Source organism: Acyrthosiphon pisum, chromosome A1 (assembly GCF_005508785.2).
Source record: "Acyrthosiphon pisum isolate AL4f chromosome A1, pea_aphid_22Mar2018_4r6ur, whole genome shotgun sequence".
In the NCBI taxonomy this organism is placed as follows: domain Eukaryota; kingdom Metazoa; phylum Arthropoda; class Insecta; order Hemiptera; family Aphididae; genus Acyrthosiphon; species Acyrthosiphon pisum.
Genome location: NC_042494.1, coordinates 23,408,193 through 23,423,892, shown reverse-complemented (window position 1 = coordinate 23,423,892; position 15,700 = coordinate 23,408,193). Strand labels below are relative to the sequence as shown.

Below are 15,700 nucleotides of genomic sequence, written 5' to 3'. Positions count from 1 at the left end.
TTTTTAATTCTTTTCGTCTGCCTTTGAAACAATATAATAGGAACCTTCTATTAAATTTTCAAGCTTTTTTAACCAACAAATAAATTTTCATTGATATTTATAGAGAAAAAAACTAAAAAAAATGGAAACTGAAAATATCCGTAAATAGCTCAAAATAAATCAAAAATATTTGAAAAATGTTATGATGTATAGAAAATGCTAATATAAACATTCAGTCATTTTATGTACCTGCAGTCATTTGTTTTAGAGTTGTACCAAAAACCAAAATCGATTTTCGCGAAAACAGATTTTGTGTAAAAATTCCCGTTTTTTCTTAATTTTTCTTTTGTTTTTCACGGTGCTTTTGAAAACTACTGGGGAATTTCTACTTTTTACCCCCCAAAGTACCAACTAGATTCACTTTCCCATTAGAAAAGGTACCGTTGAAGAAAATCCAAGCACTTTTACTGTCCTAAAAGGTGATACATGACACAAAAAAAAATGAAAAAAAAAAAACACACACATCATTGTAAAATCAATACATTCATCGTTTCACTCTGAATCTAAAATATGCAAAGATGAAATTTGAAAAATAATAATAAAACAGTATTAATGTTTAAAGACATAATATAATAGGTATACGACAGAATTGAATATGATTTTTTCTTCAAAACATATTACATTATAATACAAATAAGTATACAAATAAGATATAATATTTGTATATAATATATATACAAATAAGAAGTAAAAATTATAGTTAATAATATCAATGTCATACAATTAACTGATTCAGAGTTTACACATATTTTATAATACAAATTATTATATAAATTTATTCGTTTTGAATGTTGAACAGCAGATAAAGAACAAAAAATTGCAATAAATTTAAAATTACATTTTTTTCTAGAAAATTACAGGGAGATCGGATGCACTGTAAGGTACACATTCGTCCTTGAACTTTTTTCATCTCCCCATAAACAGTGACTCAGACTCCCCGACCACACATATTGAATTTTTTAGTTATACGGTGATCGAAACTGCTTGGGGGACTTTTTTCATCTCCCCATAAAAAGTGACTCAGACTCCCCAAATTACTACTACTATTTATACAATCTATATTATATTGTTGTAATTACGACGTGGTCATAAGGAATATAGGAATTACATTTTACTATAATTCATGGAAAAATCAATTTATTGTTGGTATATTTTTATTTTATCCGAGTTAATATAATATATAATAATAATTATAATATATAATACCTTATTAATTCATTATATATTTTATTGTCAGATTAGGTACAATAAATATGAAAAATATGCAAAGATGAAATTTTAAAAATAAAAATAAAACAATTTTAATGTTTAAAGTCATATGATATGACAGAATTAAACATTAATGATATTTTGTTCCAAAACATTAAATTATTATATCCAAATAAGAAGTAAAAATTATAATTAATAATACCAATGTCATACAATTTTTGTAAAATAAATATGAGCAACTAAAATGTAATCAGCTTACCATTTTTTCGCCCCTAGGCATTATAACACTAGCGCCCCATACATTGGCGTGCTCCTACGGTGGGGGGGGGGGAGTAATGTTCTATGAACTAAAACAATACTATAAAAATTGTATTTAGATATTTTTATATTTATACAATTATACATACCAACTAAATAAATAAATATTAATACAATTTTGCATAGGTACACTTGTATAATTAAATCATTTTGCGCCATGATTTATCTGTAGCAAAATTATCTATGATTTAGTGGTGAGCACCCTAGTCTTTATAATCGTAATCGATTAGCAAATTTCTGAGCAGTATGCAGATGCAGTATGCACCATAGAACAATATAGAAGCGAAACTCGATCAGGTGATGGGTGAAGTGTTTACCTATGATCTGAAGTCCGAACAATGAAACTGTTTCCGTAACACTGACATGATGTCACACCCGTATTGAAAAACCGTTTCTGCCTAATTGGCAGGGTATTCTGCGTGGAGTCGGGTTGTTTCCACTGTTTACTTTTATCATAGATTACGTATGCCACGCCCCCTGGAGACCGTGTTCAAGGCCACAATCGCCCGATTCGGCCAATTCACGGAGTTTATATATAAATAATGTACGAGTTAAATTGATTAGGTACACTCTATTTTATGTTTATACAAGGACCAAATGTTAATATGTAAATACTAAATAACTATTAGGAAAATAGTTTTAAGGACAAGTGCTATTTCGTGAATTTGTAATTTATTATAGTTGTAATAATTTTATGTTATATGGTAGTATCTACATCTATACCAGACTTTCCTCGGCAGACATGCTATCCTCAAGAAATGGTTATCCTCTAGGAACGAGAAGTCCTTTAGGAAATCGAGATATCCTCTAGGAATTTAGAAGTTTTCTATGAATTGAAAGTTCTCTAGGAATAAGAAGTCCTTTAGGAATTCGAGATATCCTCTAGGAATTTAGAAGTTAGGTATCGGAAGTCTAAAAGTTGATAATATGAATTGTTGGTCTTGACATAAAATGGCTGATTTTTTTTATGTTATATCTGATCAATATGAAATCTAGTTTTCTTTTTTTGAAGCAGTTTAGTGATTTTTGTAGTAAATACCTAGCTAGGTATATGATCGATGATTTGTAATCCTCATACTTTTTTTAATAAGGAGGGCTGGTTTTACCTACGATTTAAGATAGTATGGTTGCCCAACGAGCTATGATAAGATGGCATGGAAAATTAATCCAGATTTCACTACCAGCGCTCTCAGTGGACTATTATTTTTACGTGTCATATACTCATCTTATTGAAGTCTGTATTTTAATTATCTAATATTATAGGTAAATAATTAAATAATCAATAATTATTAATTACTATTTAATAAAACATAATTTTAACAAAATTATCTTTGCCACCAGTAGCGCTGTAGATAGAAAAGTCACCAGATCACGTGACTTTTGGATTCATATATTACCTATTGTACTTTAGTGGGTTCAATGACAATGACACAATGTTAGAGAATATTAAAATATTTTAATTTTACTCAATGTCTGTTGAGATCTTGAAGAGTTTGGTTCAAAAAGATTTTCAAATAGTGTCGCAGCTAATATACTAATTTGACCATGTTAGAAAATAAAGACCAGTTAGGATTATGTGAAAGATAAAGATAAATATAGTCTTAAAGTAATGGGCCTATTTCCTATGATCATTGTCGTTGTATTATGAAGTCTCAACGGATCAAAAATTTACTGCGTAATTATTATTTTTTATTTTATAAAAATTATATTTTTAATTTCTATAAGTTTAAATAATATATAATAGGTACATAATTAATACACTATATATTATTATATATTACTCATTTATTTAAATTGATTAAGTACATTCAATTTTATGTTTATACAAGGACCAAATTTTAATATGTAAAGAACTATTAGGAAAATTGTTTAAGCCACAAGTGTTATTTCGTGATTTACAACGAATTTGTAATTTATTACAGTTGTAATAATGTTATGTTATAGATATTGTGTAAACAATTAATGTAAATTGATTGCATGATAGTCGATTAAGGTAATTATTATATATTTTGAGTGGGGTTTTTTAAACACATAATTACATAATTAATGGTTTTTTTTTCCGTAAGTTGTGTTTAATTTTACAATTACCTGCGTACCTAGTAGAATTAAATAAAGTGTACTTAATAGATATCTACCTATGAAAAGGATTCGTTTCAATTATAAAAGTGTAAAATATTTTTTATTTTGTATTGACGTGATAGGTATTTTCAACACATTTCAGATTGATAACAATTGCATTTGCAAATAATTCTAATAGTAAGTAACTAAACCGTATGTATTGCTATATTAAACTTTCGTTTAATGTTATTATACTTATCAGTTGGTTTATGTTATTCGTTTTGTAATATTAAACAATATTTATTATCCTTATAATTTTGAAGTTTTTACTTTTTGAATGACAACATACAGTTTTAATTTCATATTCAAATGCAGAATATTTTTTTAAGTATTTCTATAGATAAATAAAGCATTTACTACGAGTATCTAGCTCATGAGTAATAAGTGTTTAACATTTAAGTATTTCAAGTTTGATGAATGCTCCATTGGACAACATTTTACGGGGTAACCACATATCACTCCGGTCCGCTCATCTAAACTATAAATACCTACTCATAACTCATAATTCATAAATTACTCGTCCTAAAATCGATTTTTATATAGGAGAACAATATTTTCTTCCTAAATATTTTTTAAAAACTATTATTCAGCGTGACGGTAGTGGCGCGAAGCTAAGTGAGAAAAAAAACAAGTGGCCACTAATGTATATTAACAGGAGTCAGAGTTGTATCATTGAAAAACCATGCAAATTTGTGCTAATCCATTGGCCCGCTCTACAGGGCGAACGGCTGAATATATAAGGTGTCAATCGATCAGAGATTGTGTGCATATGGGAACGAGGGAGCTCGTAAGAAAATTGGGTAGATTGCTTAAAAGTCACAACCAAAAATGTACTTATAGGTCTGATTTTTCGTACGTCATACGTGACGAATATATCGTAAAATATAATATTGGCCCCTGATCCGCCGCTAATCCATCCCACTTTTATCGTTGCTGCGGCAATTAGTAATACAATATGCACAATATGAATGTTTGTGATGTATTAATTAAATGAATAAATTAAATAAAAAAAAAATAAATAAATGAATAAAAAATACTGTCTAATGGTCAACATTAACAAAGTTCTTATTTCTGTTAAGAAATTATCAAATGATTCACCCTCTTTTGTTTTCTATTATAAAACAGAAATCGTGCATTTAAAATATTTTTCTTTGGATTGTAGTATGTTTCAAATAGTTTTATTTCATCATCATATCTTCTTGGCTTACTTTTCTTTTCAAATGTATTATAAACCTCCAATGCGTTTTCACCAATTAGATTCAGCAAAATTGTTATTTTTCTGTCATCATCACTTTTATTCAAACCACTTGCTAATAAATAAATTTCGAATGATTGTTTAAATCGTTTCCAGTTTTCACTCAGATTACCTTCAAGTTAGAGTTGGTTTGGTACATTGCAATTGTTAGCCATGGTTAACATTTAATCCTATTATTTACAAAACCAACTGCGCCGTGTGATGTATTAATTAAACAACTAATTAACATTAAAAAAATCTTTATTAATTACCAACTTATTAAAAGACTTAACAAAATATATTTATTTAAGAATCTGAAAGTGTGTGTGTGTGTTGGGAGAGAATGACATGTTGAGAACGTGGTTTTTATCATTGTGTGTGTTGACAGGATGTGTGATAACTGATCTATCAGTTATCACACATATTACTTATACTAATACATTACAATGTTAAAAAGAATAATCTAATATATGAAAACCTCGTGCAGGATTTGAAGGACATTATTGCGGGGGGCTTGAATTTTTTGAAATCAGACTAAATAACAATTATAATTGTAAATTACATTGTGACGAAAATTGTATGTTTAGGAACATTTCCCACTAACTGAAAAATGAACAATATAGTTAGTTAAATCCATTTGGCACTTTGACTGTAATTTCGGCTGTTACAACCTCTATATTAGTCATTAAGATTTACTTCTAGTTTGTACAATGATATTAATTTTGATTTTAAGTATACTTTGTACTTCTCTTCGGCATAACTCACATAAGTAGGTATGTATTACAGAATTCTGTTATTACAATTTAACTATTACAATAAAATTTAAAGGAAATATCATTCAAAATAATTTTTATGATAGGATGAATTCTGAAGATTATGTTAAAATATAATACTATATATCTGAAAGTATTTTCATATTTATACTTTATTTATACATTTAACTACCCATAGCAATCCGATATTCATTCAGAAGACGATAATATTATATTTTTTTATAGTTTATTTTATACAAATGATTAGGTATTTTAAATATCTGCACGTGCCAGCCATTTTTATAAGAAATGAAACACTTTGTAAAGATTTTACACATCTACTATGTAACGTGAACAGCTGTTGATCATAGATGGCGGGAGTTGCTCGGCGTTGTTAAATACTTTCGGACATGAGGGTTGACTAAGTACAAGGTATATATTGTGAACTATTCGTATTAATTATATTACATACCTACAAACAAAAATATATGGTACAATTATTAGTGGTGGTCACGACCAGTAGGGAGATGTACATATTGTGTAGCTGTAAATAATAATAAAATAAGAACAATAAAGATATGTATGGCTTACAGCCAAAGTAATGACGAAATATGATACTACAAGTAAAATAATAATTGTGACTGACAGCCAACTCACAAAACTCACAAAAACGATTAGTACATTTTATATAGGTATTACACGAATGTTTTATATTCACTGTTAAAACTAAGTCATGCTTAAGGTCTAGTGATATATATGCTTGAGATCCACGATTATAAAGAACAGGTTAAGCGACGTGGGCTGGATCGTCGGTCAGAACTCGTTACGGCGTAGTTCCATTAACTGCCGAGCGCTGCTAGTCAGACGTGTCAGATTTTGAAAATGCATGGAAAATGCATGGAATGGCATCATTGGCCAACTTTGGACGTCTCAGATTTATCTAAAACAAATTTCCAATTTTACAAACATTAGTGACAAAATATGATACTACAAGTAAAATAATAATTGTAACTGACAGCCAACTCACAAAACCGTTGGATGTCGAATATGGTGGTCCAAAACCGGTATGAAGCTGATGGTGATGACCAGTGTTCGGATTAGATAAGTACTCATTTATCTAGATAAAGATGAAGATAATGCAACTCAAATGTATCTATATAGATACACAAGATATCTTAACTCATATCTATCTATATAAAGATAAAGATAAATACTTTTTATCTAGATAAAAAAAAATATAATTATTTTTTAAATGGTTATACATTTTGGTATATTTTAGTTGGGCACTAGGAACATAATAATAATAATGATATAAATAAAGTTAATTACATTATAAGCCATAAACTTTGTTTGAAAATCTGTATAAATATTTAAAAATGTAGTATAATTTCACGATTTTCATCAATAAAAAATGTACCTAAATGAATTTATTTAGATTAGTAAAAAAATGATCTAAGATGAACGTTTAGATACCTTGTAACTATTTATCTAGATAAGATGTCAATGTACGACAGTATGGTACCGTTGGTCGGACACTACTGGTTAGTGGTATGAGGTCGGGTGGTAGGTTCGCCGGTAACCGTTACCTTTATTTTTATTGCTTGGACGATGGACGTAATATTAAGTTATGCAATAACTATTTATGTCTGTGTCCAACATAACATATCAAGTATAAAATGCAAATAGGTAATAATTACATATGTACGAGAAGAGCCAACAACCAGACCGAATGTGTTATTAAAATAATTTTGAAATGATTTAATCGACTACGTATAAGATTTATATTAATTAATCAATTAAATACAATATGTAATTAACTCAATTAGTTATTATTAGTTACTTATTAGTTAACATCTTTACAGTAGATACCTATGGAAATAGGACGTAGGCAACATAATACTTAATAACATATCACTCGTACGGTGTGATGTTTTTAATTGTAATAATAATAAAAATATATACGTGTAAAATAATTATATTATTATTAGGTACCTATTTATGTATATGCGTATTTTAAATTTGTTTAGAATGGAGTTTATGAGCTTTAAAATGATTTTTATCATCGCATTGTCCCTAATGGGATCGGTTGTTAATTCGAAAGAAACTAGCGATTACAAATTACCTACTAATTTTAAACCTGTCAGCTACGAACTGTACGTGGTCACGCACTTGGAGGATAAATTCATGTTTGAAGGAGTAGTCAGTATTTGTGTGAGTACGCAACATACTCCATCCAGTATATTAGCTTACTCGCAATAATTAATAATTATGATACTAATAATAATAATTTTCAGAAAAGATAAAATGTCTTGAAATTTATGAAATTTTAAAATAAAAATATAACTTATACACATTTTCGAGAAAAATTTTTAAAATTTTCTGAATTTTAAAAAATATCTGATAGAGTATCACACACTGGTCAAAACAGTGCTTATAGATATTTATTGGAATATTTTGGTGTAATGAAAAATGTATAATTTTTTTCGGAAATTACTGAATTCAAATTTCTCACTAACAACATCTTACGTTAATTATTCTGCTAAAACTAAAAAAAAAAAACAATAATTTATAATAACGACACAATATATAATTAATGTATTTAGATGACATGCGTAGAAGCTACCGATACCATAGTATTGCATTCGAACATTTTGAACATCGATACCAAAAGTGTCGTTGTGGCCAACTGTGGTGAAAATGTCGTCCCAGTGAGCAGTGTGTCTTTTGATCCAGAGAAAGAATTTATGCTCGTCAAGTCCACCGTAAACTTTAAGCCCGGTGATGAATACGTGCTGACTATACCATTTACCGGAAACCTCACCGAAGGTTTAACAGGTTACTATAGAAGTAGCTACGTGGAAAAAGAAAACAATCAAACAAAGTGCGTTATTATAATAATATTAATACAGTGCAGAGCACAAGTCATAAAAAAATAAAAATAAATATTTTTTGTGATTTCGTTCTTTCCGCGCAAACTGTCAAAATTTAATTTACTGTCGTAGATGGTTAGCTGTAACACAATTCGAGCCCGCATACGCACGGGGAGCTTTTCCCTGTTTTGACGAGCCTGCGTATAAAGCAAAATTCAAGATAAGGTTGGGTCATAAAAAAGAATTGAATTCGATAAGTAATATGAAATTGATGAAACAAATAAACTGGTAAGTCTATTGATCCAGGATAATAAAGTGAAAGAATAAACTTTTCATCGTAAGAATAATATTATAATATTTAATTGAATACTTTTGTACGATATTATGATATAGAAAGTGGTAATTCCATGTTATAGCCCTTCAATACCAGATTATGTTGTCGACGAATTCGAAGAATCAGTACCGATGTCTACTTATTTAGTAGCATACATGGTGTCAGATTTCGTATACACTGAAGCAAATTGTGGAAATGACCAAGTCAAGTTCCGTATTATATCCAGGAAGGAGTCAGCCAATCAAACAGAACTTGCCATTAGCTTGGGACCGAAGGTCTTGAAATACTACGAGGATTATTTCGATGAAAAATTTCCGCTGCACAAACAGGACATGGCGGCAATACCCGATTTTTCTTTTGGTGCTATGGAGAATTGGGGTCTCGTCACATATAGGTACATAAAACTAAAATTTGTAAATACTAGTATAATAATATATAACATTATACAGTAATAGTCTTATTTTACAGTTATCAATATTGTATATTTGTATGATATTATATTATTATATATTGTTGTGTACGTCTACACGACGAATTAAATAACGCGCGCTTGGCATAATAACCGACTATATCTTTTATTTTAAACAATGTAAAACAATTTAATTAAATCAATTTAACCGCTGACGGTTGATATACAGTGTGTTCAATGTTAACGACAACAAAGAATATTTAGAACACATGACCTTGAATTTCAATCAGGGTTTTTTTACCGCATAAAGGATTCAATAATATATCTATTTTTCTGTGAATGCTCAATATAACAATTTTTTTTTTTTAATCGTAAACCCTAATTTTTTATTTTGAATTTGTATTACTTTGATTTTTCAAGTTTATTTCACCCGTAAACTTTTTTCTATCTTTAGTTCTTTTTTTATTTTATTTATTTATTTATTTAATCATGAACGACAATCAAAAACTTTAAACAATACCAAAACATACCTCTACAATAAGCATAGCTTGTGTTAGGAGTGAGCGAGTTAAAAAAAAGACTAATAATAGATTAACAAGGACACATGATTTAAAAACAATATATATAATATTTATATATATATAATATAGGTATATCTTAAAAATTTACTTACTGAGAGTGAGGCTATGTTTTTATTTATGAGTGTTGTATACTTGTATAGGTATTTATCATTGTGTAGACGGCAACCTTATCGTGGCAGCTGTGCAACTCGACGGTGCAGATGTGGCCGTCAGGTATTGCCCGCGCTCGAATTATGCTGGCTCAGGGTAATTGCCGTGCGATGGTAGTAGACATTAATGCGGAAAAGTTAAGAGGAAAAAATAAGACAGTAAAAATATAGTTGTTTTCGTATTACAATATTATAACAATTTATTGTAATGGTTCGGCGGAAAATAATCTTACGTGCAAGTGTTAGTAAAAATATATGAGCGCGTTCACAATACGAATGGCAAAAATTCAATTACATAAAGTATAAATCATAGGTAGTACCCATAGACAGTGGCATGCCCAGGAATTTAAATGGAGGGGGAGGATACAATTTTTTTTTTGAAATAAACAAAAGAAAGCGGATAAGTGGAAGTTGCTCTGCTGTACAGTAGGCTACAATTGGATGACTAAATTTAAATTCAATGATATATATCATGTGTGCAAAAAACGGTTCTGAGCAATGACGGTTTGGAAGCCTAAGATACTGTATATTATATTTATATAGTTGTTATTAATATATAGGTATAGGTAAAATTTTAACTACTAAATCATTTTAGAAGCTAATGGATTTACAATGGTTTTATTTATTTTTTAATCCTATTATTATCATATATCATGGAATTCAAGTTTAATACAGTCCATTATACATTGAACCACTTGTAACCTACTTTACACCAGAGTCACATCCACTTAAACGCATTTTAAATTTTAAGTTTGATAAATTTTGTCGAAATTAAAACTTTAAATATTTATAAAAAAATCTGTGCATATGTATTTTTAATATTTTTCAACTGCTATTGTAAAAATATATTAGGGGCCGTGCATTATATTTTCATGCTTTTTCATCAAATAAATAAAAATGTATTGTTATATACCTATTAAATAAAAAAAAATACAATAAAAAAAAATCGCTACATGAGAAATCGAGTGAATATCCAATAATATTAAAATTTGAACTTCAAACGCTCCTTAAAATTTAATTTGACTTACCGGTAAACATTTTTTTTTTTATAAAGGTAGACAAACTTATGAGGAATCTTGTATTAAATTATCAAATCTTAGATAGGTAGTTAGATTTAAAAATACAATTTTTTATGAATTTCTAACTCAAAATAATTTGCACATTTTTGTGATTTTTTCGTAATTGGTCAAAATTTGAACTAAATGCTTATAAAAAAAAATTGTGACTGTTTTTATATGTATATTTTTCAACTGCTATTGTAAGAATATATTAAGAGCCTCGTATTAAGTTTCAAGCTTGTTGACTCAACGAATAAAATTAATAATTAATAAAAAAATAATGACTCTAAACAGCTGTAATAACTAATAAGTTGTTTTCTGTAGGTCGGCAAAAAAATACAATGGGGTTGATATAACCCCTAACCACCCCTCCCCTGAGCATGCCACTGCCTTGACTCAAAACAAGTCAAAATATTTTAAACATTGTATAGTGTATAGCAAATGCTAATATAAACATTCAATGAAAACGTCTAATTTATGGTAATTTGTTTTAGAGTAACACCGAAAACCAAAATCGAATTTGTCGAACACTAATTTTGCGTAAAATACCCCGGTTATTTTTATTTTTTTTTTCCGGCGCTTTTGAAAACTATTGCAGAGAATTTTAAATGTTGACCAACTAGATTCACTTTTCTACCGGAGTACTGAAGTTGAAAATCAAAGTATTATTTCGACTACCTATTGTTATTGCATATACCTATTGTACAATCACAAAAAATTAAACAAATTAAAAAAACTAAAAATTAAAATAACAAAACACATATCATTGTAAAATCAGTATATTATTCATCTCTCCACTAAGAATCTAAAACTAGGTAATTTTAACTGAAATGTAAGTGTTAAGAGTAAAACCTAAGACGTGTCTATAGGTATTAGAATTGGAACTATAGACGGAATTTTAGACAAACTCTATTGTCAATTGTGTTCTATTTCATATGCTATTTGAATTTGAATAACTTTAGTTTTTTAAAGTATCTTTGACCTATAAATTTTTTTAGATTCTGAGCGGAGCGATGAATGTATTGATTTTACAATGATATTGTTTTTTTTAAAATTTTTTTAATGTTTGCCATCACCTTTTTAGGACAGTATAAATACTTAGATTTTCTTCAACAGTATCTTTTCTGATAGGAAAGTGAATCTAGTTGGTACTTTGGGGGGTCAAAAAATGCTCAGTAGTTTTCAAAAGCGCCGTTAAAAACAAAAGAAAAATTAAGGAAAAACCGGAATCTATACGCAAAATCTATTTTCGAAAAAACCGGTTTTGGTTTATGGTGCGACTCTAAAAAAATTACCATAAATTAGACGTTTTTACTGAATGTTTATATTAGCATTTGATATACACTATACAATTTTTTAAATATTTTGACTTGTTTTGATTCATTTACGGACATATTTTCAGGTTCCATTTTGTTTAGGTTTTCTTTCTATAGATGTGAATAAAATTGTATTCTTTGGGTACAAAAGCTTGAAAATTTCATACAAGACTTCTAATGTATTGTTACAATAATAGTTAAAAAATATTAAGAAAAACATTGGTACTATTTATTTTTGTAAGAATTTAAAGTTCGATTATTGACAACATATTTTAGCAAATTTAAAACAAGGTTCCATGTAAGTAGGTTATTCTGTAACCAAATTTTCTCAAAAATATAAAAACATAGTTTATTTTTTGTAGTTATTATGTTCAAATTTTGAAAAATATCACATATTAAATAGCAAAAATTTTAGTTATTTTGTTGTAATTTTTATTCAACTTACTGACTATCTACTATTCTACTGTATTAATAATGACTGTTAACAATATAAATATAATATACAATATCACACTGACAAACCAGCTCCACTCAGAATCGTTTTTTGTGTACAATGATATTATTATATCGTTGAATTAAAATTTAATACTATCCATTATACAGTGATCCACTTGTGACCTACTGCACAGAAGAACAACAAACACTTAACCTTATTTTTAAAATTTAAACATTTAATCTTGAGGTCAATAATATTCTAGTTTTAATTAGTCAAAATCAGTTTTGACGAATGGGGGTTGAAAGGTATTACAGATTTTGGGTTTTAACTGTAACATATAATATTGTTCAGTACCGTCGTACCAATACCCCGCCGTAAAATCATATTTAATAATTATTTAGAGAGATCTATTTGTTAATCGACCTGAACGTGGCCAATATGTATAACAAACATCAAGTAGCTGTAGTTATCACTCACGAACTTGCTCATCAATGGTTTGGTAATCTCGTTACCATGAAATGGTGGACCGACCTTTGGTTGAATGAAGGATTTGCCACGTACGTAGGAGCCCGTGGAGTGGATTTCGTAAGTTTCATTACCGTCAGACGGGTATTAATATTTTATTTATTATGGAAAAACGTGTTCATATTATTGTTTTATTTTTACTTCATACTATATAGCTGTTTCCCGAATGGAATTCTTTCCGTGTTGTCACCGTTGACGACTTTATAAGCATTATGGATCTCGATTCACTTGAATCATCACACCCCGTGTCTGTAGCCGTTGGAAATCCTGATGAAATTGCACAAATTTTCGACACGATATCGTACACAAAGGGATCATTTTTGTTGCACATGATGAACACGTTCCTAGGCGAGGATACGTTCAAACAAGGCATTAGAAACTATATACACAAACACAAATTTTCCAACGCCGAACAGGATGATTTGTGGAGTTCATTAACGGAGGAAGCACACTGTCAAGGAACTTTGGACAAAAATCTCACCGTGAAAAAAATAATGGACACATGGACGTTGCAAACCGGTTATCCCGTATTGAAAGTCGTCCGGGATTATTCTGTGGGCACGGTTACATTGTCCCAGGTAAATTCAAGAACAAAAATAATTGGATTTCTTATTTTATTATGTTGATGAGATTTATTGTTTTTTCAAAAAGTATTTTAACATAATACTATATGTACTTACTGCTGCAGGAAAGGTATCTAACGATCAAATCAAACGGTACGGACAATAAAACCTGTTGGTGGATACCAATCACTATGATAACTTCTGGGAACTTTAACCAGACAAATGCGAAATCCTGGTTGAATTGCGAAAACAACAACCTTACCACGCCATTGGCTAAAGACACCGAGTGGGTCATCTATAACTTGAATATGACCGGTTGGTCTTATATTATTAGGGCTATTATTTAATCTAATAGTTTTAATAATTTGATTAACTATAATATTTTATCTTCATTATACGTTTTTGTTAGATTTATACAGAGTATTATACGATACACAAAACATGAAGGCTATTATTTGTACGCTGAATGATCCAACCAAATACGAAACTATACCATTGTTAAACCGAGTACAGCTGATCTATGATTCGCTTAGCTTTTCAAAAGTCGGAGACATGGACTACGAAATCACGTTCCAACTTTTGAAATATCTAAAACATGAAACAGAGTTTACACCGTGGTTTGCTGCTTTCGAGGGTTTAAGCGCGATAAATGATTTAATGAAAAAGACTCCGAAATATGCAGTGTTCCAAGTTAGTATAAAAGGCATTTTTTATTTTATTATTAATTACTAACGCCTAGGACTTCTACCGATGAGCTATTAATTTATCCATTAAAAACATAGTTATAACTTATAGAAAAAGTAAAAAAAAATCGTTAAAGACATATAGCTTAAAGTAAGAATAAAGGTCCTAGGCGTGACCGGTCGGGGTGATAGGGCGTCGTGACATGTCGTCCAGTTACTGTTCCTAGACCCGAAAAGTCACCACGAACAAACCAAAATATTGCTATTTTCCGGAGCCATTTAATAATTTAGTTAAATCCTGAAAATGAGTATCGATGTCGAGTTGTAGCTGAATTTGTAAGTGTCTTGTCAACTACTTGAAATTAGTATTGATTTACATTTTCAGATCTAAGTTAACAGAAATTTGAAATAATCGCATCATCGATTATCGACACATTTTGTTTAATAATTGTTCAGTGCAAATGTTCTTTAGTAGACTCACAGTTATGATTTAATTTTATACATCAAGAAGATACGCCACACCCAAAAATATAAGAATCAAAAATATGCAAAATAAAATACCATAATTGATTGCACCGTATAATTTAAAACGAATTTATTATGTATGGCATACAAAAATCTAATAACTATATGCTATACTCATGCAATACAGTCAATAAACTGCCATAAGTCCCGAACTCCCTGTTAATTTTATTATATTTTGAATATTAACCTGTTGTACTTATTTGTCGCATGAACGTTGTTTAATTAAATATGGTTTCAGAACTATATGCGACGTATGTTGTCGTGTGTGTATAGCAAATTCAGAAACATGAACGATAAAGTTAATGGTTATGAAAACATAAAATTTCAAACTTATGTGATTTCCAATGCATGTAATAACCAAATAAAGGACTGCATCCAACAAGCTCTGGACTTGTTTAGAAAGTGGATGAAAATTAATGACCCAGACAATAATAATATGTGAGTTTTATCGAAGTTTAATTGAAATAAATACAAACTGTAATCCAAATATATTAGATTGCCTATAGAACTGAGACGCATTATTTACTGTAAAGCAACAAAATATGGAGGTGAAGACGAATGGAATTTTTTATTGGAACGTT

At 29.3% G+C, this 15,700-nt stretch overlaps 1 protein-coding gene and 1 long non-coding RNA gene across 3 annotated transcripts in view; one reads left to right on the top strand and one right to left on the bottom strand.

Moving 5' to 3' along the window:
• Window positions 1–3,223: 3,223 nt before the first annotated feature.
• LOC103309259 (aminopeptidase N) overlaps window positions 3,224–15,700 on the top strand; it is a 13,410-nt gene continuing 933 nt past the window's right edge. The window contains exons 1-11 of one of the 2 annotated variants that reach the window (XM_029486821.1): window positions 3,224–3,241; window positions 7,698–7,881; window positions 8,274–8,551; window positions 8,673–8,828; window positions 8,957–9,268; window positions 13,225–13,408; window positions 13,504–13,926; window positions 14,037–14,226; window positions 14,321–14,601; window positions 15,358–15,557; window positions 15,615–15,700. In XM_029486821.1, coding sequence (XP_029342681.1) covers window positions 7,699–7,881; window positions 8,274–8,551; window positions 8,673–8,828; window positions 8,957–9,268; window positions 13,225–13,408; window positions 13,504–13,926; window positions 14,037–14,226; window positions 14,321–14,601; window positions 15,358–15,557; window positions 15,615–15,700 — 2,293 coding nt within the window. In that variant the 5' untranslated portion in view covers window positions 3,224–3,241; window position 7,698. Of the gene's footprint in view, window positions 3,242–3,656; window positions 3,823–7,697; window positions 7,882–8,273; window positions 8,552–8,672; window positions 8,829–8,956; window positions 9,269–13,224; window positions 13,409–13,503; window positions 13,927–14,036; window positions 14,227–14,320; window positions 14,602–15,357; window positions 15,558–15,614 lie in introns of those variants that run through there. The other variant, XM_008184235.3, reaches the window with a different exon arrangement.
• On the bottom strand, window positions 6,108–6,949 carry LOC107883592. The gene is made up of 2 exons (XR_001679399.2): window positions 6,687–6,949; window positions 6,108–6,610 (listed from the first exon to the last, which is right to left on the bottom strand). It is a non-coding gene; the product is annotated as an uncharacterized LOC107883592 (long non-coding RNA).